General features: G+C 37.8%; 1 protein-coding gene across 1 annotated transcript; it reads left to right on the forward strand.

The window, feature by feature from the left end:
* The first annotated feature begins 863 nt into the window (after positions 1-863).
* slc35b2 (solute carrier family 35 member B2) lies at positions 864-12050 on the forward strand. Its single transcript, XM_084431764.1, has 5 exons — positions 864-1118; positions 4787-4977; positions 5748-5908; positions 7679-7957; positions 11265-12050. The coding sequence occupies exons 1-5, from the start codon at positions 1099-1101 to the stop codon at positions 11919-11921; spliced, it is 1308 nt and encodes a 435-aa protein (XP_084287890.1). The 5' UTR covers positions 864-1098; the 3' UTR covers positions 11922-12050.
* Positions 12051-22621: the final 10571 nt, after the last annotated feature.

Consider the following 22621-nt stretch of genomic DNA (forward strand, 5'->3'; position numbering starts at 1 on the left):
ATTGCAATTGTATAAATATTTAAATATATAATTTTTGAATATAACCAATTGGTAACATTTTACCACAAGGTCCTATTATTTCACAAATTAACTAACAATGAGCAATACATTTCTTTATTCAGTATTCGTAAATTTTTTCGTTAATGTTTTGGGTTAAGTGTTATGGACCAGGGTTAATTATTTAAAATTAAATTATTAATTGTTAGTTCATGTTAACTAATGTACTTAACTGATGTTAACAAATGAAACCTGATTGGAAATAGTTTTGTACAGAATTACTAATTATCTGATACTTAAAGATATAATTTTTTTCTAATATGAAATTATGAGTATTGAGGAAAAATCGCTTAGAAATAACAAACTAATAAAAAATAATTTAGAAAATGTGGAAGCAGCTAAAACTAAATGAGTATCTAGTCATTTTTCAATCTTCTAATACATTATTTTTTATATTTGGTGACTACATATTTAACTTCCATTAACAAGTGATGTTACAACGTGCAATAAAAGTTGCGCTATTGTAACATTTTTATAAATATATATATATTTAACTGTATTTTGGATATTTTGGAATTGTTTCCTCAATATTCTAATACAATGTAATAAAATATTAACAGAGAAGCAGCTATGATTATAATATATGTTCAAGATCCCTGTATAAGTTTGAAGTGACGCGTGACTTCAAAATAAAGGTCCTTCCTAAAGAATAATGAATGTGCCCACGAAACACAAGGACATTCACTCTCTCAGCCGTCAGCACGTCTGTTAAACAATAAAACATTCAAATATTTACCGAAGCCTCATGACACAACATCTAAGTGAAAATTACACGGATATGAGAAGGTGTGTCTCCTTTCGCAACCGGAAGCGGTGCAGTGTGTGTTAGTGTTAACACGTCAGTACGGATGAACTCATGAGTGAAGCAGGCCGAGAAGTTTCAGGTCAGAAACACACGGGATTTGTCCGGATCCTGGATGTTGATTGTTTAATCACAGGTACAAGACGTTATCGATACATGACCCGCGCAGGAGCTCGTTTGGAGACTCTCAGCGGCTGTTTTAGGGAGTTTTGAACAGGCGGAGCGGCGGCTGCTGGAAAATGCCTCTGTTTCCATGGAGGTACTGAAACATCACAATAACATTTAAATGTTCTATATCTGACGTCACAGTCACTTCTAGTGCAACACTCTAACATTTGCGTGTAACACGTCATATTTAGAATCTTCCGAATTGAAAGAATCCACATGTCTTGTCTGCTTTGATCAATGTTTACTTGTGTTTCTGGCTGCTTTCTATTAAATGCTGTTCTTTTGAGCTCTCTATTCATCAGTCAATCATGAAAACACTGTATCATCACTGTTTCCAAAGTAATGTGAAGCAGCAAAAACTGTTCAACACTGATAAGAAACAATATTAATAATTGAGTATCAAATCAGCTTATTAGAGTGATTTCTTAAGGATCATGTGACACTGAAGACTGGAGTAATGATGCTGGAAATTCAGCTTTGATCACAGGAATAAATTACATTTGAAGACAACTGTTATTTTAAATCTTAAGAATATTTCACAATATTACTGGTTTTACTATTGTGGCTCAAATAAATGCAGCCTTGATGAGCGTTAATCCAGTAGCATATATATATATATATAAATATATATATATATACACACACATACATACATACATACATAAGTTCCGGTCAAAAGTTTTGAAACATTATTATTATTTTTAATATTTTTGAAAGAAGTCTCTTATACTCATCAAGCCTGCATTTATTTAATCAAAAATACAGAAAAAAACAGTAATATTATTACAATTTAAAAAATGTTTATTCTATTTTAATATTCTTTCAAATATAATTTATTTTTGTGATGCAAAGCTGAATTTCCAGCATCATTACATCATTACAGCGTCTTCAGTCTCACATGATCCTTCAGAAATATTTCTAATATGTTGATTTATTAGCAATAATGGTTGAAAGCTCAAAAAGTTGAGCTGCTTAATATTTTTTTGTGTAATTTTTTTAACCAAACTTTTGACTGGTACTGTATGTTATTTAAGCTGCTAGAAATAGAAATTCACAGGTCAGAAGGTGTGGAAACTTTATTGACTGTATTCTTTCCGAGACTCTTAGCATAAACGCCTTCATGAAGCCTCTTAATTACAATGCTCTGATTTTACACTGGGACGCATTCCATCTGTAATGAAGCGTTCCTCCAGTTCTTCTAATCGTGCAGTAATCTGTGGTGTCAGGTAACGCTGCAGGGTTTGAATAGAGGTTAGTGTGTGTCGATCCTGCAGTCCAGCTCGGTGCACAAAGACCTTCTGTTGGACTGGGATCAGACTCCTGGGACGAGACCTGCTGAATTCCAGAAATGGCCAAAAGACACACACACAAAATTATGGAGAAAAGTTACACTTGATTTCTTTTCCAAAAGATTCCTGTGTTGCATTTTGACCAGGTTTGTTTGCACATATGTGACGTTTCGATGTTCTTGCAGACTAGTTCTTTAAAGGCATAGTTCACCCAAAAATGAAAATTAGCCCCCATGATTTACTCACTCTGAAGCCATCCGAGGTGTATGTGACATTCTTCTTTCAGACGAATACAATCAGAGTTATATAAAAAAATGTCCTGGCTCTTCCAAGCTTTACAATGGCAGTGAATTGCTGTTTCTGTTATGAAGTCCATCAAAGCATCATATCCATGATAAAAGTGCATCTATCCAGGATAAAAGTGCATCTATTCATGATAAAAGTGCGTCTATCCAGGATAAAAGTGCATCTAAAAGTGCATCTATCCAGGATAAAAGTGCATCTATTCATGATAAAAGTGCATCTATCCATGATAAAAGTGCGTCTATCCATGATAAAAGTGCGTCTATCCATGATAAAAGTGCGTCTATCCATGATAAAAGTGCGTCTATCCATGATAAAAGTGCGTCTATCCATGATAAAAGTGCATCTATCCATGATAAAAGTGCGTCTATCCATGATAAAAGTGCGTCTATCCATGATAAAAGTGCGTCTATCCATGATAAGTGCGTCTATCCATGATAAGTGTGTCTATCCATAAGTGTGTCTATCCATGATAAAAGTGCGTCTATCCATGATAAAAGTGCTAAAAGTGCGTCTATCCATGATAAAAGTGCATCTATCCATCATAAAAGTGCGTCTATCCATGATAAAAGTGCGTCTATCCATGATAAAAGTGCGTCTATCCATGATAAAAGTGTCTATCCATGATAAGTGCGTCTATCCATGATAAAAGTGCGTCTATCCATGATAAAAGTGCGTCTATCCATGATAAAAGTGCGTCTATCCATGATAAAAGTGCATCTATCCATGATAAAAGTGCATCTATCCATGATAAAAGTGCGTCTACCCATGATAAAAGTGCATCTATCCATCATAAAAGTGCGTCTATCCATGATAAAAGTGCATCTATCCATGATAAGTGTGTCTATCCATGATAAAAGTGCATCTATCCATGATAAAAGTGCATCTATCCATGATAAAAGTGCGTCTATCCATGATAAAAGTGCGTCTATCCATGATAAAAGTGCGTCTATCCATGATAAAAGTGCGTCTATCCATGATAAAAGTGCATCTATCCATGATAAAAGTGCGTCTATCCATGATAAAAGTGCGTCTATCCATGATAAGTGTGTCTATCCATAAGTGTGTCTATCCATAAGTGTGTCTATCCATAAGTGTGTCTATCCATGATAAAAGTGCGTCTATCCATGATAAAAGTGCTAAAAGTGCGTCTATCCATAAGTGTGTCTATCCATGATAAAAGTGCGTCTACCCATGATAAAAGTGCATCTACCCATCATAAAAGTGCGTCTATCCATGATAAAAGTGCGTCTATCCATGATAAAAGTGCGTCTATCCATGATAAAAGTGTCTATCCATGATAAAAGTGTCTATCCATGATAAGTGCGTCTATCCATGATAAGTGCGTCTATCCATGATAAGTGCGTCTATCCATGATAAAAGTGCGTCTATCCATGATAAAAGTGCATCTATCCATGATAAAAGTGCATCTATCCATGATAAAAGTGCGTCTATCCATGATAAAAGTGCGTCTATCCATGATAAAAGTGCATCTATCCATGATAAAAGTGCGTCTATCCATGATAAAAGTGCGTCTATCCATGATAAAAGTGCGTCTACCCATGATAAAAGTGCATCTATCCATCATAAAAGTGCGTCTATCCATGATAAAAGTGCTAAAAGTGCGTCTATCCATGATAAAAGTGTCTATCCATGATAAGTGCGTCTATCCATAAGTGCGTCTATCCATGATAAAAGTGCATCTATCCATGATAAAAGTGCATCTATCCATGATAAAAGTGCATCTATCCATGATAAAAGTGCTCCACAGGCTCCGGGGGGGTAATAAAGGCCTTCTGAAGCGGAGCGATGGGTTTGTGTAAGAAAAATATTCGTATTTAACATGTTACAAAATAAAATTCTAGCTTCCGGCCAAACGGCCATACGGATTCTACTTACTTGTGCAACTTACACAACTTGACGTCATGGCGTAGTGGAAATATCAGCAGTAGGTCGCATTACTCGCGTAAATTGCACTTAGACTTAAGCCGAATCCGTATGTTTGTTTGGCCGGAAGCTAGTTATTTGACTTTATAAAGTTTTAAATATGGATATTTTTCTTACACAAACGCATCGCTTCGCTTCAGACTCCTGTCTTCAAGGGGAAATGCATAAAAATAAATGGCATAATTTTTTTTCTAATCTTCTCCACCTCTCTTCCCTTCAGTTTGTGTGTGTGTGCGGCGCTGTGTGTTCTGCCGACCGTGCGAGCGGATGCCGAAGATGTTTCTCTGCTGGGCGGCTGGCAGGACGTGTGGCTCTTCCGCTTGTTCCTCAATGTTCTGGGATACGCCACCATCATCATCCCTGGATATTTCCTAATCTGCTACTTCAAACGAGTCAATTATCTAGAAACCGGTTCGTTGGAATTTCTCAACTGTTTCGTTCTTGTGTAATCATGTACTGCATTTTTGTAAAAACCATTTGGTATCACTTTAGAATAAGGTTCCATTTGAAAACACAATATTCCTCATTTAAATAATTCATATGCAGAATAAAAGGGCGGGGCCTGGTTGAGTTAAAGGAGTAGTTCACTTTCAAATAAAAATGTCTTGAACTATGATAAGAAATTATGATAAGGGGCGGGACATTTCCCAAACACGCTTGAAGCGCTTGGCCAATCACAACACACTGCTCCAGCCAACCAATCAGAGCACAGTGTGATTTTCAGAAGGAGGGGCTTCATAGAGACAGGAACTAAACAGAGCGTTACTGACAGACTGGGAAGAGAGGAGCTGCAACAATGCTATGGGGGCTAATATGGGGAAAATGTGAACATTCAAGCATGAAAACCTGCTCTAGTAGAGCCCAAAAACAACATAAAGACTTTGAAAAAGGTCCCTTTAATTTTAGTTAATGCTTAAACAAATAGGACCTTATTGTAAAGTGTTACCAAATTGTTTTTTTTTTTTTTCACACTTTATACAAAGTTGCTTGCACCAGAATGGTCATATTTAGTTTTCCATTACCATGTTCCATCCTATGTAAATTTGTATTTCAACATAGCTTTCAGTAGACAATTTAATGTACGCATGAATGTTGCAACAACTCCTGTTGACTTGGAAAAATGACTGTTTGCAGAATGTACTTGATAAACCTGATTCTACACACTGCTCATGTTTCTGTAGGCCGTGGGCTTTGTTTTCCTCTCATAAAGACGTGTGTGTTTGGGAATGAGTCTAAAACTGGACTGCTGGATGACGTTTCACCGGCGGCCAGAAACGAGTCTGAATCCAGTTCATCAGCTCGACAGGCCGTCAGATTGATCTTCTGTGCCGCTGGACTCCAGGTAATGTCCCTGTGTTACATGGCAATTTGACGCCACACTGAATAACTTAACTGTGTGCAATTGTGCATAATAGGGGTTGAATGACTTCAGATTCTTAAGTCAACATTTATATGATGAAAGTCGAGTCGACGTCAACTACTCGCTGATGACGTCATTAATGAACAAATAAGCCTGAACCTCGAGCTGAGGCTCGAACGCAGGTTGCCTTGTGCACAGCTATGGCATATGACATAACAGCTTATTTTTATCATTCATTTCTCACAGATTTCTGCTTGTTCTAAATTAGATCCAGATAAAGTAGCACAGTAAAGATTACATTTATATGAATGTATTAGTATGAGAGAGAGCGATTGTGTGTTAATTAACACTACCCGTCTATCTACTAATAGTAAAGGTGTGGGTTTTAGTTACTAAGACGTATATGCTAGAACTTTTCAGTTTCTAAGCTATTTTATTGCTAAATCACAGAACAGTGTTGACAATACATTTCTGCACTACTGAATGATCTGCGTGTGATGCACTATCTGTATGTGTGTGTGTGTTACAATGCAGCAGCGCATTAGTTTAGAACAGCGATTAACTTACCTGTACATTAAGCTGTTTAAAGCGTGCATTCACCTTTAATCAATTTTGAGCATCCTGATGGTATAATCAAACATATCTTGTGGAGCGCTTTCGGAGTATGCATGTATTTATCATTTTAACTGTTGGAAATGGAGCGTAAAAGTGGACTTCACAGATTTGTTATCCTGTTGCGCCCTCTATAGGCCATGATCAGCAACTAGTCGGCATCAAGCTTAAAGGCCCGCTGAAGTGCCTTGGAACAGCAGCTTTGTATGTTGCGCTGACGTAATTTCCACTGAAACAGGAAGCTAAGGCAGGACATATTGAATGGCTCCTCCCCCTTTTCAAATAGCCAATAGCGTTTAGTTTCCCTCACAGACTGCAATTCGTGCTTGACAGCACCATGGAAGCGAATCCAAGCGCTGATGATATGTTTGATTCAATAGTAGAGGTGTGAATAAATTCTAGCCATTTCATTCTTAACCAACGTACAGTTGGAAAACGTAATAAAACTGTAACCGAACACACATCTCCAACACGTATTGCTCCGTGACGTGTCAACAGTCGCTTTGGCCAGGTGGTATTTAGGTGGTAGCTTTTAGATTCTAGAGAGCATTTGATTGGACAGAAAATCTGATGAGAAACTGAAGTCCGCGTGATGTCATAAAAATCCGTGATCCAAGTTTAAGGTGCAGTGTGTGGTTTTTAGCGGCATCTAGTGGTGAGGTTGCGAATTGCAATCAACAGAAGTTACGGTGGCCGACAGATGTCGTCGTCTGAGCAATGAGGTTTCTTTACAAAGATAAATTAAGAAATTGTTTACTTAATTATTCAGTAAAACGATATGTTATTGTGAATATTATTGTTACCGGTTCATCATTGTGTCAGTGTTTTATTCGCTGACTTTAGCTAGCTTCTTTTTACGAAGAACAACATCGTGACGAAACGCGTTTGTCTGTTTAGGGCCAGCGTAGAAACATGTCAGCACATTTCAATGTAAGGGGACTCGCGGTGTGTGTAGATAGAAATGGCTCATTCTAAGGTAATAAAAACGTAACGGTTCATTAAGTAAGGTCTTTATACACCACTGAACACATAGTTATGTTTATGATATATCATTTCTGTCAACAGATCCTCCTAAATATTACACAATGCACCTTAATAGTCTTCATCTGTTCACAATTATATTTTTTGTGCATCTTCCAGGCGTCATACCTGACGTGGGGCGTTCTTCAGGAGCGAGTGATGACACGTTCATATGGCGCCACAGAGGCTGAAGGCAGCGGCGAGCGCTTCAAAGATTCCCAGTTTCTGGTGTTCATGAACCGAATCCTGGCCTTGACGGTGTCCGGCCTGTGGTGTGTCCTGTTCAAACAGCCCCGCCACGGGGCGCCCATGTACAAGTACTCCTTTGCTTCGCTGTCCAACATCCTCAGCAGCTGGTGCCAGTACGAGGCGCTCAAATACATCAGCTTTCCCACACAGGTACAGCACTGCATTCTGGGGAAATGAGCTGTATATGAACATGTGGTCAGTCTAAAATCAAAAGGAAAAGAAAAAATGTTCCATTAGAGGTGTATTGTTTCTCACTGGCATTATTTTTTTACACTTATCCTAAATTCTCATTTACATAATGCATTTATTCATTTTACTATTGGGTCATTCTGCCTCATATCAACCAAATTTTTAAAACTTCCTCAGCTGAAACTTTTTGATTTTGTTAATATTTTTTTCTGAAGAAAGACTAACACTAACTCTTTCCCCGCCATTTACGGAAATTTCCGGCTATTACACATCAAAACACAGTTGAAGAAGAAGCAGAAACAAGCAATATCATATGTAAAATAACGCGATCATCAACATGAAACGGCATATAAATCAAAACTGCCTAATGTTACTGAATGAAATGTCGACCCAGGACGACCTGTGAGGCTTTGAGGGTGTTGATGGACTCGATCTACTCCATCTGTGTTTTGATCATCGTTCTGAATCTGATCCAGACGTGGTCTTTGACAAAAACGCGTTTTCTCAGATTTTTGCCCAATTTAGTTTTTTTTATGAAACTCATTCAAGTGTTGATAAAGAATGCATGAAGCTAGAATAAAACTGGCTTTTTTTGTTTATTCTTTCTTTTGATATATTGCTGTTCAGATATTCATGCAACCAAATATTCTGGGTGCCATGAAACTTTTTGTAAAAATGATCAAAAATGCTGGTGCTGGCTGGCAACTTTTTTTCAAAAACGCTGGTGGGGAAAGAGTTAAATATGACCTGGACACGTTAATGACAGCTTTTTTTGTGAGATGCACCCTAATAATGCAGATATTTAACATATGAAGAGTTCAGATGCAAAAGTCTCTAAGTGCCATCTGAAATTTTCTTCTAGAATGATAATTTTTATCAAGTTTGTATATTTAAGGTCAGTAATTTCACTTAAATGACAATTCATAGGTAATTTTCATTGCCATTTAAGTGAAATTACTGAACTTAAATATACAAACTTGATAAAAATGATCATTCTAGAAGAAAATTTCAGATGGCACTTAGAGGCTTTTGCATCTGAACTCTTCATATTTTGTCCTGTGTATGATAAATCTATGCTATCACAGGGATGCACAATATGTCCGTGATCATAGACAATATTTGATCATATCAGAGACTTTTTTTTCATAATAAAATTGTATTTTGAATCCTTGCTTTAATATTTTATTTCACTCATACCAAGAATTTTAAATTATGCGTTGAATAGTGTGCATTTAGTGTGTATTTATTTAAACACATTTTTTAAATGTAATTGATTAAAACCATCATAATGAGGGGCTTTCGCACCGGAGGAACCTTTTCATAGTTCCTAGACCTATTGGCGGAAGTTCCTGGTTTTTGGCGTGTTCGCACCACAGGAACTAAGAAAGATTTTAGTTCTAGATTTTAGTTCTAGGAACTCCTTTTGGAGGAACTAATTCTTCTCCTACTTCAGAGTCGGTCTAAACCATAGACTGTAAAAAAAGATGGACGACGCCCCTTCGCTCTCTTCCATTGGTGAGAAGTGAAGCTGCCAGTGTCCCGATATGGCGCTGACATCTTGGGGCTTGAGTCTGCGCAGTAGCGATCTCGGGACCAGACCTGCGCAGTAGCGAGCAGGAAGTAAAGCCGCGAAATCAAGGCCCCGCCCTCACTCTCGTGTGAAATAATTAATTATAGAAATTTAGATATTAAATTTAAAGCTCCAATCTCCTCAGTCCTCAGAAGATCCCGAAAAAAAGTCTGTTGGTGCTTCAGTGACTACTTCGCTCAGAGAACCTGTCAATCACAGCTGTCAATCATGACGTCACACCACCGTTTTTATAGCATCAAATAACTAACTAAAAACAAACTTATTTAAAAAACAAACACTTGAACTTACACCAGCGTGATAAAAACTACAGCAAATGACAGAAACCACCTTCGGAAAAAAGATATTTGAAGTGTAATTAAATTGTTTAGTTGGTCTCAAGTCCCGTCGAATAACACAGGGAGGCGGGGCTTATGACCTATACTAGGACCAGTCACCAGGGGGCGATCGAGACGCTTTGGCTTCACTTTTCAGGTCTTGTGCGGCACGCTTGGTCTAAACTTGCACTATAGGAACTATCCGTGATGTCAGTTGGCCGAAACGCACGCGAAACACCAGCATCCGCCATTTAAAATAAAAATAAGCTTTGTAAAAACACAGATTATGGCCTTTATATTTACTCCAGAAACTAACTCTACGAATATGGAAAACAGTGATTGACTGATCTATCCTCTTAACCTTTACGCTGAGGAGAAAATCCAACAACAACTTTGAGGGGACCAAGCGAAACATGATTATGTATTAGTATTTACCACACGGCAAACGATAATACCTTTTAATTTCTGTCTACTTTATATGTATAACAGTTCTATCTATTAGACAGATCGGAAACTAATGAACACGGAGAATGCGAGCACTGTGTGTTCAGGCTGGCGTTCTCAGCGCCGTCAAAATAAAAGTCTCAAAAACAAGCGCGGCTTACATCAATTCCTTACACCAGAGTTCCTACTGGTGCTGCGAATGCAACCAGGAAAGCGTTCCTAAGGGAACCATTAGTTCTCAGGGGTCCACCCTGGTGGCTCCCGTGCGAAAGCCCCTATGGTTATTATGATATTATGTTCCTAAGGGAACCATTAGTTCTCAGGGATCCACCCTGGTGGCTCGTTCCTAGAACTACCCCGCACGAAAGCCCCTATGGTTATTAGCCGTGTGCTCCTACATATCAGTTAGGGATGCATGATATATATCGGTATCGGTATAGACACTATAATGGATTATTTCCTCCAGCTGAGACACTTCAGATGTGCTCTGTTCAACATGATGGTTTTGAATTGCTTGAAATATGATTGAAATCACTTAAAAAAAAGGAAAATACAGTTCAGTGCAACATGCGCAGCACAAATCTGTAATATCGGCTACATAAAATGATAAGAACATCATTATAATTGTGTTCTTGGGACATGACTTTTAATGGTGTGACTTTTGTTTTTGTAATCAGGCTCTCAGAAATTTGATAAAAATTTGTGTTTACATTTATCGGCCAGTATATATCGGTTATCGGCTTTCAAATATAAAGAGTTATCGGCTTCGGCCTAAATGTTCATATATCGGTGCATCCCTAATAAGTTTCTGGTGACTTTTTTCAACTTTGCAATGGAGGTACTCAGGAGTGTGACTGATAGCTCAGCTTGCTGTCAAATGTGCTTCTGTTCGTCATCCGTCATGTTGTTTTCATCACAGGTGTTGGCCAAGGCCTCTAAGGTGATTCCCGTGATGCTGATGGGCAAGATCGTCTCGCACAAGAGCTACGAGTACTGGGAATACTTCACGGCGGTGCTGATCTCAGTGGGCGTCAGCATGTTCCTGCTCTCCAGCTCCACCGGCAAACACCCGTCCACCGTCACCACCTTCTCCGGCGTCATCATCCTCGGAGGATACATCGTGTTCGACAGCTTCACCTCCAACTGGCAGGACAACCTCTTCAAGCACAAGATGTCGTCGGTGCAGATGATGTTCGGTGTGAATCTGTTCTCCTGCCTCTTGACGGTCGGCTCTCTGCTGGAACAGGGCGCCTTCTTCGACTCGCTCGCGTTCATGTCGCGTCACTCCGAGTTCGCTTTCCACGCCGTCCTGCTATCCGTGTGCTCCGCGTGTGGCCAGCTTTTTATTTTCTACACCATTGCGCAATTCGGCGCCGCCATCTTCACCATCATCATGACTCTACGACAGGCTTTCGCAATCCTCCTGTCTTGCTTTCTCTACGGTCACGCTGTCACCATAGTGGGCGGCTTCGGCATGGCCGTCGTCTTCCTCGCGCTTTTCCTTCGCGTTTACGCTCGCAGTCGCATGAAGAAGAGCATCAAACGGGCGACGCCAACGCCGGTTCAGAAGGTCTAGCCGATCGGATGTGTGTACAGATGCCACATTTTTCGTGGTTTAACTCGTCTTTATTGTTTGCTGCAAAACTGTGGGTTTGTATTTTGTAAGGTCAAAAGGTACAGAAAGGGATTGTGAAAATCAAAGGGAGTTTTGGCTCGCGTGTGTTTTTGTGTGACTTCACGAGCCGTCGAGTGAACGCGGACTGTTCAGTGAGTGCTGAGCCTTTGATATCTTTGTAATTTGGTACTGAAATGCGTTCAGTTTTTCTATTTAAAGTTTGCCGTAAGAAGTTGTTGGGGTTGGTGGGGGGGGAATACGAGATGTTGTTGCGGTAGAGATGCTTTAGGGAGTGTCTGTGCCACTTGTTACTCTATTCTCATTATATCTGGGTCATATTTCACTACAAAAACAAATAGAAAACAAAAAGGATTTAATAATAAAATGTAATAAACACAGGACAGCATTGAGTTTTTTTAAGAATTGTTACTTGTTTTTACCTTCACATTTTCTGTCCAAATCCTTTTGAATTATCGTTATTGTTAGTAATATTATTTATAGTGCTGGGAACTCGATTAATCGCATCTGACAAAAGTTTTTCTAACCAACTTTTGTTAGATGCGATTAATCGATCCCATCGAAAACCCAATTATTTTTTATTATATTTTATTATTAATACAATACAATATTTTTCACTGTATTAATATAATACTATGATGCAATATTAAGATTTTGTGTGAAATACGACCGAGGAATCATAAAACTGAACATCTTCAATGACTACGTGTTTGTTTACATGCACACACATAATGCGATTTTGGCAATATTGCGATTAAACTTTACCTTGTGTGAACGCAATACTTTGATCAAACTAATGAGATTAAGCTCCTAATCGTAGTAACCATAATCGCATCGTACTATGTGGCGTACGTCGATTTTAATCGCAATAAACCGGCATGTAAACACCTTAATCACATTATAACCGCACCTAAAAGTGTGCATGTCTTCAGACGTGTAGATGACGTCTTTTAAACACAACTTCAAAGTAAACTTTAAGTCTGTTACGGTATGTTCATCACGGCCGCAGAACAACATCCAATATGTCCACAGAAATGGTTTGCATTTGACGTAAGTGGATTAAACCAGTGGCCAGGAACACACACCTACTGAATGTGAGTTCATCATTTGTGCAATGCATTGGGTTATGAATGGCGGTACAAATAACCACACCTCTGAGCATATACCAGAATAATAGGCTACAATTGAATGTAAACGGGAGTGCAGAGGTTTGCTCGTGTCTTGTAAACATCTTACTGCGATAAAGTCCTTGTTCTGATAATATTGTAAAATACAACAACAACAACAACAAAAAACGCATTATTGGTGCTAGAGCTGCACGATTAATAGTTAAAAGATCACGATCTCGATTCAAACACTCATCACGTGATCTTATTCCTAAATGACAAATGAAGAAGTCATTGATCATTCACTCAAACCGAAAACGAAAAAAAAAACGAATTTAAATACTTTTTTTTTTTTTACTTTTTTTTTTTATAGGCTAGAATGCAGCCATTAACATTTTGTCAGAACCTTTAGTAAATGACATGCGATTTTGTTTAGTTGTCTGTTCAGAATCGTTTTTTTAAACTAAAAAATAGTGATTCTCAGTTCATCCAAAATCGTGCAGCTTTAATTGGTGCCAATAACTAATTTGTCAGTTTAATATCTCATATCTCAGCTTGTTTTCTCCCTAGTGTTGTTATTGGTGTATCTGTCATATCAAACCACCACAGCCATCCGTGAACCAGCAGTGCCTGTGTTTGACAAATCTGAGGAATAGGCTTTGTGTAGAAGCATTTAAAAGCATTGATGGTGTTTGTTCAATGACAAAACAACAACAACAACAGTGATTACACTGTTAAAATAGTGAAATATGGCTAGTTTGGGTTTTTGAAATTGACACCTCAGTCCTTGTGAATCTCTTGAAGAAATACATACACAAACACACACACACACAAATATAATAACTCATTGAATTTATTACAATGCAACAAATACTATCATGATGCATACATGCAATCATACTGTACAATTTAATCATTTACTATTTATTTTGTACACTGCAAAAAAAAATAGGCGTTTGAATTTTTTTTTTTTTTTGATTTTGCGGTTCATTATGAGCTGAACCGGTTCTCGGCTGGTTTTGCGAGATTCACTCTGAAACGGGACTTTTTTTTTTTTTTAAGGAAGTAATTTTTCAGGTGTGACTACATGAAGACGGACGGTGTCACGTGTGTTTTTCATGCAGTTTTATATAACACATACCCTTATTATGACATTATAATCATAGGCAATGTTCATCTATGCACTAAAATTGTCATTTACTTTCCCTCATGTCACACCAAACCCGTATTTCTTTTTCATAACCCGTATTTTCTTTTACACCTGGTCATTACATGCTTTCATTGTATTGACTATTCTGCCTTTGTCTCGTGTTGTTCCACGCACACAAGAAATAAAGTCATGCGAGTTTCGAATGACATGAGGGTGAATGGTGAGGTTTTATTTTGCTGAACTCTGTGTGTGGAACAGGATTGTGTGGCGGTTTTTCGGGTCAGATGAGGAAGACACTGAAAAATGTCACACGTGATGTAAGAGTCGGTGAGGGAAGTTCCACACTATGAGTCTGTTTATATTTCTATTAATTATCTACCATTCAAAATATGCGCAGCAGTGATAAGACGCTGAAGAACAGGTTTGGTCGAAGGAGATTTGAACAGATTTGCTCTCATGCTTCACAATACTAATGACATCCGTTTCATTTATATTGTTGTAACAAATATAACCTTTTTTAGGTTATATATATATATTACCTTATAATCATACTTTTCTTTTTGGTCTTTTTAGTGGGTTAAACTTTATTTTTTGTCATTGTTTTGTTTTATTTGCATGTGCAATAATAATCTGCCTTCTATTATGCTTTTGAGCATAGATTTGATTCCTGGATCAGATTTTATGTGGCGCTAAAAGCAACAGCACAAGTTGATTTGGTCATGATTTTGTCATGATTTGGCCATGATTTTGTCATGATTTGGTCATGATTGGTCATGATTTGGTCATGATTTGGTCATGATTTGGCCATGATTTGGCCATGATTTGGCCATGATTAGGCCATGATTGGTCATGATTTGGTCATGATTTGGTCATGATTTGGTCATGATTTGGCCATGATTTGGTCATGATTTGGTCATGATTTGGCCATGATTTGGTCATGATTTGGTCATGATTTGGCCATGATTAGGCCATGATTTTGTCATGATTTGGTCATGATTTTGTCATTCGTACGTCAGACAGAACGTCTGAATATTCCGAGTTTTACGGTTTTACCTCTTTGAGCTAAATATGCTCGTTTATGTTTACCAAAATATTGACGGTTATCCAGCACGTCCATTTGCATGTTACAGACTTATTTTTAAACACTAACCAGGAATAAAACTAACCTTCAACAGAGGCTGCAACTAAACAACAAGTTAACTAGTTACCAAGACATTACCAAACATTAACTAACAATGAGCAATACATTCGTTACAGTATTTATTCCTCTTTCTTAATGTTTATTAATACAAATACAACTGTTTATTGTTAATTCATGTCAAATTAGGTACATTAAATTATAACAGATACAACTTTTGATTATAATAATGTATTGGTAAATGCTGAAATTAACATTAACTAAGATTAATAAATGCTTTAAAAAGTATTTGTCATTGTTAGTTCATTTTAACTTATGAATAAACTGTTACATAATGAAACTTTACTGTAAAGTATTTCCTTTATTTTATAAGCAACACAAATCATCCCTCCTCTTGATAATTAAAGCATTATTTGTCATATTAGTATACTTCTATATGATTAGTAAGGCATTACCAGATGAACCTCATGAAAACAGGTCCCATTTCATGGACCATCAAGAGGTTTTTTGCATCATGACATTTACCATAATGTGTTTTTTATTTTATTTTATTTTTTTATGGGAGCTTGTTTCTGCCATGTCATAATAAAGGTCATTTTTATCTTACAATTCTGAGCAATAAAGCATGGAAAAACTCACAATTGCAAGTTATAAAGTCTGAATTGCAAGATCACAATTACCTTTTATTCTTTCTTTGTTTTTTAGCTTCCATGATACATGTATGAGCACATTTGAACTAAATCAACACAAAATAAATGTAAAATGTATTATTTATTTAAAAAAATATTAATAATAATAATATATATTAATATAATATTAATACTATTAATTGTATTATTATTATTATTATTAATAAAAAATATTAAAACATTAGTATATGAACAGTTAATGTACTAAATTACAACATTTTTCACATTAATGGGAGAATTCTGCTTAATTGTCATGAAAAACGTAATGCTCCTAAATTTCCTTTAGGGAAAATATAATGTCTTGTTTTTGATTTTGGGGTGAAATATGACCTGAACATGTTCTGTGAGATTCACCTTAGCAGACTGCCTGAGGGTTTGTTTTCTGTCATCTGTAAAATGAATTTCTTGTAAAGCCCCATGAATGTTTTGGAGGTATTAATGAATCATTTGTCTGTCAGTCTGATCGCTCACATAAACGTGTGTCATTTCCTGCCTTTTAATGTGAAGGAATGTGAAGGACTAATAGTCTTATTAACTTTGTTTATATATACATTAGATTAAATTAATTTGATCACATGACCAAACTGTCTCAGATTTGTGTTACGTCCTCGCTTTCCTCATTTCTGTTCTGCTCTGGTTCTTGTACTGATGATGATGATGATGATCTGTGTGTTAAAGTCATCAGCACTGATAAATACAGTTGCATGTTATTTTACACGTCATGAAGAGTTTCTTGAGTTTGTTCAGTGTGTTAATGACGTCTCTGATCATATTGAGCTGCAAGCTGATATACAAACACATTTTTATCACAAATTCAATCTCTAGCTTGTGTTAAAAGTGCAATATCACAGTTAATAGAAAGATTCAAATCTAGTCGAAACTGCGATTAACTGGAAAGGTATTCAAAAATGATTTGATCAAAGCCTCTCTGCTTTTTTCTTACATAATTTATCAGATGGATGAGCTCTCTCGAAACCACAGCCAGCGTCGATGACGTTTATGCATGTCTGGTCTCCTACGCCAAAAGAAAAAGTGGTGTAGAAAACAATTTCCACTCAGAAATTGCTAATAAATTTCACAAACGGCAAGTAACACATTGACCTGCATGCAAAACTGGGAAGTAGAAAGACTGAAATAGTATTTTCTTGTCCATTACCATAACTGAATTTCAGCTCTATTGTAACGAACACAACACACTGTAAAGACAATAACGATCACGTTATGTTTAGCCTACCGTATTTATTCCAGCGCGAATCCGATGATGAAATATTTGGAAGAACTAAGTTATTCAACGAAGAACGACTTGAGCAGGACGTTTCTCAGTGGTAAGTTTTTACTCAGTTTGTCAATGTTGTAACTCTCAGCATTAACAAGCGCATGTCCATCAACAAACCGATGTGTGTATTCCTAATTGCGGTGCACATGCGAGAACTGCATCAATAACAGCTCATGATAGCCGAGCACTAACACGAATGACTGATGTAACATTAAAGTTTCCAAAACAAATCTTGCTCCATCCTTTATTTTTACTCAAAGTAGTAAGAACGACAGACAAGCTGCATTAATAGACTCAGTTTGAGGTAATAGTGGTCTTAGTATTTCACCAAAATCTCCAGCATACCCTTAAGAACATGGTGAAAGATGAAGCTAGATTTTGCCAGTAATGTTATTATTTTTAATATATTTATATAATAGTAGAAAATAATATACTTTTAATAATGGTAATAGTAAGACAGTGATAGAGTTAGCCGGTTAGCAGGAGACCTACACAATATAAACAAAAAACGACGTATTACGAACACCCGGTAGAAAATATATATACGGGTCAGTGACAAATAAGGTTTGTCAAGATGAGACATTTTTAAATCTTGTAAAAACTTGTTTTAAAAGCATGCATCAGGTCCTATGTTAAAATGTACATAGTGTATTTATGTTCATTTTATGTCATTAAAAATAACATTTGCACCATTTTTTACTAAAGTTAAGACTGAATGCACCTGAATGTGTCAAATGGTGTAACTGCCAAAGAATGAGAAATATTAAGTATTTTATCCACCTAGATGGCATGTAAGTCTACATGTAGAAATAAATATATCACACGAAAATAGATTTTATTAGAGTTATCTCTAAATGTAATTTTTAATGTGTTTTTGCAATATTTGGCAGGACATATGCTGAAAACACCTCTGTTTCCTAAATAATCTTTGAAATATTATGTTTTAAAAAAAAAAAAACATGTTATTACACTAAGCTAGATTATTACATTTTATTCTACATTAATTTCCCTGTATATAATTATATTTTTATGAAAAAAAATACTGGTTACGCCAATTGACAAAAAACAGTTACACCACCTGACCAGGTTGCTTCTAGAGTCAAAGGCCATTGTTTGACCAGTAACTACTCATACTTACAGGTTGTGATTCAGAGGAGCAAGTTGGTCCAAATAAACTGGGTACTGACCCATATTTAATGGAGAAACGTTTTGGGAATTTCGTGTTTACCTCTCAGTGAAATGTCAGTAAAATGTTGGGAACACAAAAGTTTGTCCTGCTGTTGTATGTCTGTGGTCATTTTAAGCACTGAATCTTCACATCCTTATCATTTGGAAGTCAATTTGCCTTTGAAGGATGCAGAGTAGAAAACAATCCTCTCGACATGTACACAACACGATTTGGTAGAGATAGTTCACTTCTAATTATGCAAATTTGTTACATTGTTACGTATGAATGTTATGGAAGTAAGACTGGAATTACTGATGTCTGGTTTAGACGGTTCAGCATCGGTTCTCTCTTTTGGGAGACTAACTTTATTTGTCGTGCACGTTGATCTTTAAAACTTTGCAGACCTTTTACATTCACAAACAGCTTTATTACACACTGCATAAAAGGTATTATCTGAAAAAGCATAATGGGGGACTTTAATTATGCCTTGTGATGCATTGAATGATCTCATGAATAATTGTAACCACTGTAATAATACACTTATGAAAAGACATAATGCATTATAACGTACATTATGAATACCTTTGTATTGCATTATACATAAAGGCTTTAAGTAAAGTGTTACTAAAATGTCTTTTCCCGTGTAGCTTAAGACAAAACTCTGCTGAAACACATAATAATAATAATAATAATAAAACAACCTTAAAAACCTTATTAAATTCCTTAGTATACCACAAAAACCTTAACAACATGACATTTACACTTTGTATGACATCAATCAATCAGTCAAACTGTATGTTGCGCCTCTCAAGGCAACAAATCGAATGCAATTCGAGATTTAAAGTGGTTGATACAAAATGCAAAAGTAAATATAAAATAAATAGATTATAGTAAAACAGTATATAACCGCTAAAATGTTGCTTTGCAGTAGCTAAAGTGGTTTTAGCATGTTGATATGTGGTTGCTAGGGTGTTTAGGTGGTTGCTAGGTGGTTTCCCACTGATTTTCTGGTCTGTGGGATTTTTATACACATTTTGCAAGGGCTTGATCAACTTTGATATCATTCTTTGTGCACAAATAAACCACTGAGACGAATGCAGATGTGTTTGGGTGACAGTAGATAAATCATCCGCCAACTTCTTCCTTCCAGTGAACAGTGTGTGTTGATAAAGAGCCACAACTGTTCTCAGATACTGTAAATATCAGCCCCTCTTTACGCCACGCGTCTCCACCTTCATGCCAACGCAGAAAGTTGACAGTGACACACATGCACATACGACCTGACCTCGATTTCACACACGTCACGGAAAACACACAGGTTTGTGGACACGTCGAGAGGAAGCGGTGTGTGTGTGTGATAGTGTTGTACAGTGATTTGGAGGACGTGGGCAGATCTCTGTAATCGAGATCAAGCTTCCAGAGCGTCTGATGCTGTCAGTGTGTGTCTGCTGTTTCCCACAACTACAACACAACTGTTCAGTGTGTGTCTGCTGTTTCCCAACTACAACACAACTGTTCAGTGTGTGTCTGCCGTTTACTACAACACAACTGTTCAGTGTGTGTCTGCTGTTTCCTAACTACAACACAACTGTTCAGTGTGTGTCTGCTGTTTACTACAACACAACTGTTCAGTGTGTCTGCTGTTTCCCACAACTACAACACAACTGTTCAGTGTGTGTCTGCTGTTTCCCACAACTACAACACAACTGTTCAGTGTGTGTCTGCTGTTTCCTAACTACAACACAACTGTTCAGTGTGTCTGCTGTTTACTACAACACAACTGTTCAGTGTGTGTCTGCTGTTTTCCAACTACAACACAACTGTTAATTGTGTGTCTGCTGTTTCCCACAACTACAACACAACTGTTCAGTGTGTGTCTGCTGTTTCCCACAACTACAACACAACTGTTCAGTGTGTGTCTGCTGTTTCCCACAACTACAACACAACTGTTCAGTGTGTGTCTGCTGTTTCCCACAACTACAACACAACTGTTTAGTGTGTGTCTGCTGTTTCCCACAACTACAACACAACTGTTCAGTGTGTGTCTGCTGTTTCCCAACTACAACACAACTGTTCAGTGTGTGTCTGCTGTTTACTACAACACAACTGTTCAGTGTGTGTCTGCTGTTTCCTAACTACAACACAACTGTTCAGTGTGTGTCTGCTGTTTACTACAACACAACTGTTCAGTGTGTCTGCTGTTTCCCACAACTACAACACAACTGTTTAGTGTGTGTCTGCTGTTTCCCAACTACAACACAACTGTTCAGTGTGTGTCTGCTGTTTCCCACAACTACAACACAACTGTTCAGTGTGTCTGCTGTTTCCCAACTACAACACAACTGTTCAGTGTGTGTCTGCTGTTTCCCAACTACAACACAACTGTTCAGTGTGTCTGCTGTTTCCCAACTACAACACAACTGTTCAGTGTGTGTCTGCTGTTTCCCACAACTACAACACAACTGTTCAGTGTGTGTCTACTGTTTCCCACAACTACAACACAACTGTTCAGTGTGTGTCTGCTGTTTCCCACAACTACAACACAACTGTTCAGTGTGTGTCTGCTGTTTCCCAACTACAACACAACTGTTCAGTGTGTGTCTGCTGTTTCCCAACTACAACACAACTGTTCAGTGTGTGTCTACTGTTTCCCACAACTACAACACAACTGTTCAGTGTGTGTCTACTGTTTCCCACAACTACAACACAACTGTTCAGTGTGTGTCTGCTGTTTCCCACAACTACAACACAACTGTTCAGTGTGTGTCTGCTGTTTCCCAACTACAACACAACTGTTCAGTGTGTGTCTGCTGTTTCCCACAACTACAACACAACTGTTCAGTGTGTGTCTGCTGTTTCCCACAACTACAACACAACTGTTCAGTGTGTGTCTGCTGTTTCCCAACTACAACACAACTGTTCAGTGTGTCTGCTGTTTCCCAACTACAACACAACTGTTCAGTGTGTGTCTGCTGTTTCCCACAACTACAACACAACTGTTCAGTGTGTGTCTGCTGTTTCCCAACTACAACACAACTGTTCAGTGTGTGTCTGCTGTTTCCCACAACTACAACACAACTGTTCAGTGTGTGTCTACTGTTTCCCACAACTACAACACAACTGTTCAGTGTGTGTCTGCTGTTTCCCAACTACAACACAACTGTTCAGTGTGTGTCTGCTGTTTCCCAACTACAACACAACTGTTCAGTGTGTGTCTGCTGTTTCCCAACTACAACACAACTGTTCAGTGTGTGTCTACTGTTTCCCACAACTACAACACAACTGTTCAGTGTGTGTCTACTGTTTCCCACAACTACAACACAACTGTTCAGTGTGTGTCTGCTGTTTCCCACAACTACAACACAACTGTTCAGTGTGTGTCTGCTGTTTCCCAACTACAACACAACTGTTCAGTGTGTGTCTGCTGTTTCCCACAACTACAACACAACTGTTCAGTGTGTGTCTGCTGTTTCCCACAACTACAACACAACTGTTCAGTGTGTGTCTGCTGTTTCCCAACTACAACACAACTGTTCAGTGTGTCTGCTGTTTCCCAACTACAACACAACTGTTTAGTGTGTGTCTGCTGTTTCCCACAACTACAACACAACTGTTCATTGTGTGTCTGCTGTTTCCCAACTACAACACAACTGTTCAGTGTGTGTCTGCTGTTTCCCACAACTACAACACAACTGTTCAGTGTGTGTCTGCTGTTTCCCACAACTACAACACAACTGTTCAGTGTGTGTCTGCTGTTTCCCAACTACAACACAACTGTTCAGTGTGTGTCTGCTGTTTCCCACAACTACAACACAACTGTTCAGTGTGTGTCTGCTGTTTTCCAACTACAACACAACTGTTCAGTGTGTCTGCTGTTTCCCAACTACAACACAACTGTTCAGTGTGTGTCTGCTGTTTCCCAACTACAACACAACTGTTCAGTGTGTGTCTGCTGTTTCCCACAACTACAACACAACTGTTCAGTGTGTGTCTGCTGTTTCCCAACTACAACACAACTGTTCAGTGTGTCTGCTGTTTCCCAACTACAACACAACTGTTCAGTGTGTGTCTGCTGTTTTCCAACTACAACACAACTGTTCAGTGTGTCTGCTGTTT

Source organism: Rutilus rutilus (assembly GCF_951802725.1).
Source record: "Rutilus rutilus genome assembly, chromosome: 15".
Classification (NCBI taxonomy): Eukaryota; Metazoa; Chordata; class Actinopteri; order Cypriniformes; family Leuciscidae; genus Rutilus; species Rutilus rutilus.

What these genes read in the sequence shown, in the direction of transcription:
- slc35b2 (XM_084431764.1), top strand. Translation starts at nt 1,099, where the DNA reads ATGCCTCTGTTTCCATGGAG. An exon ending in ATGCCTCTGTTTCCATGGAG is followed by an intron (nt 1,119 to 4,786) that starts GTACTGAAACAT and finishes TCTTCCCTTCAG; the next exon opens with TTTGTGTGTGTGTGCGGCGC. An exon ending in AGTCAATTATCTAGAAACCG is followed by an intron (nt 4,978 to 5,747) that starts GTTCGTTGGAAT and finishes ATGTTTCTGTAG; the next exon opens with GCCGTGGGCTTTGTTTTCCT.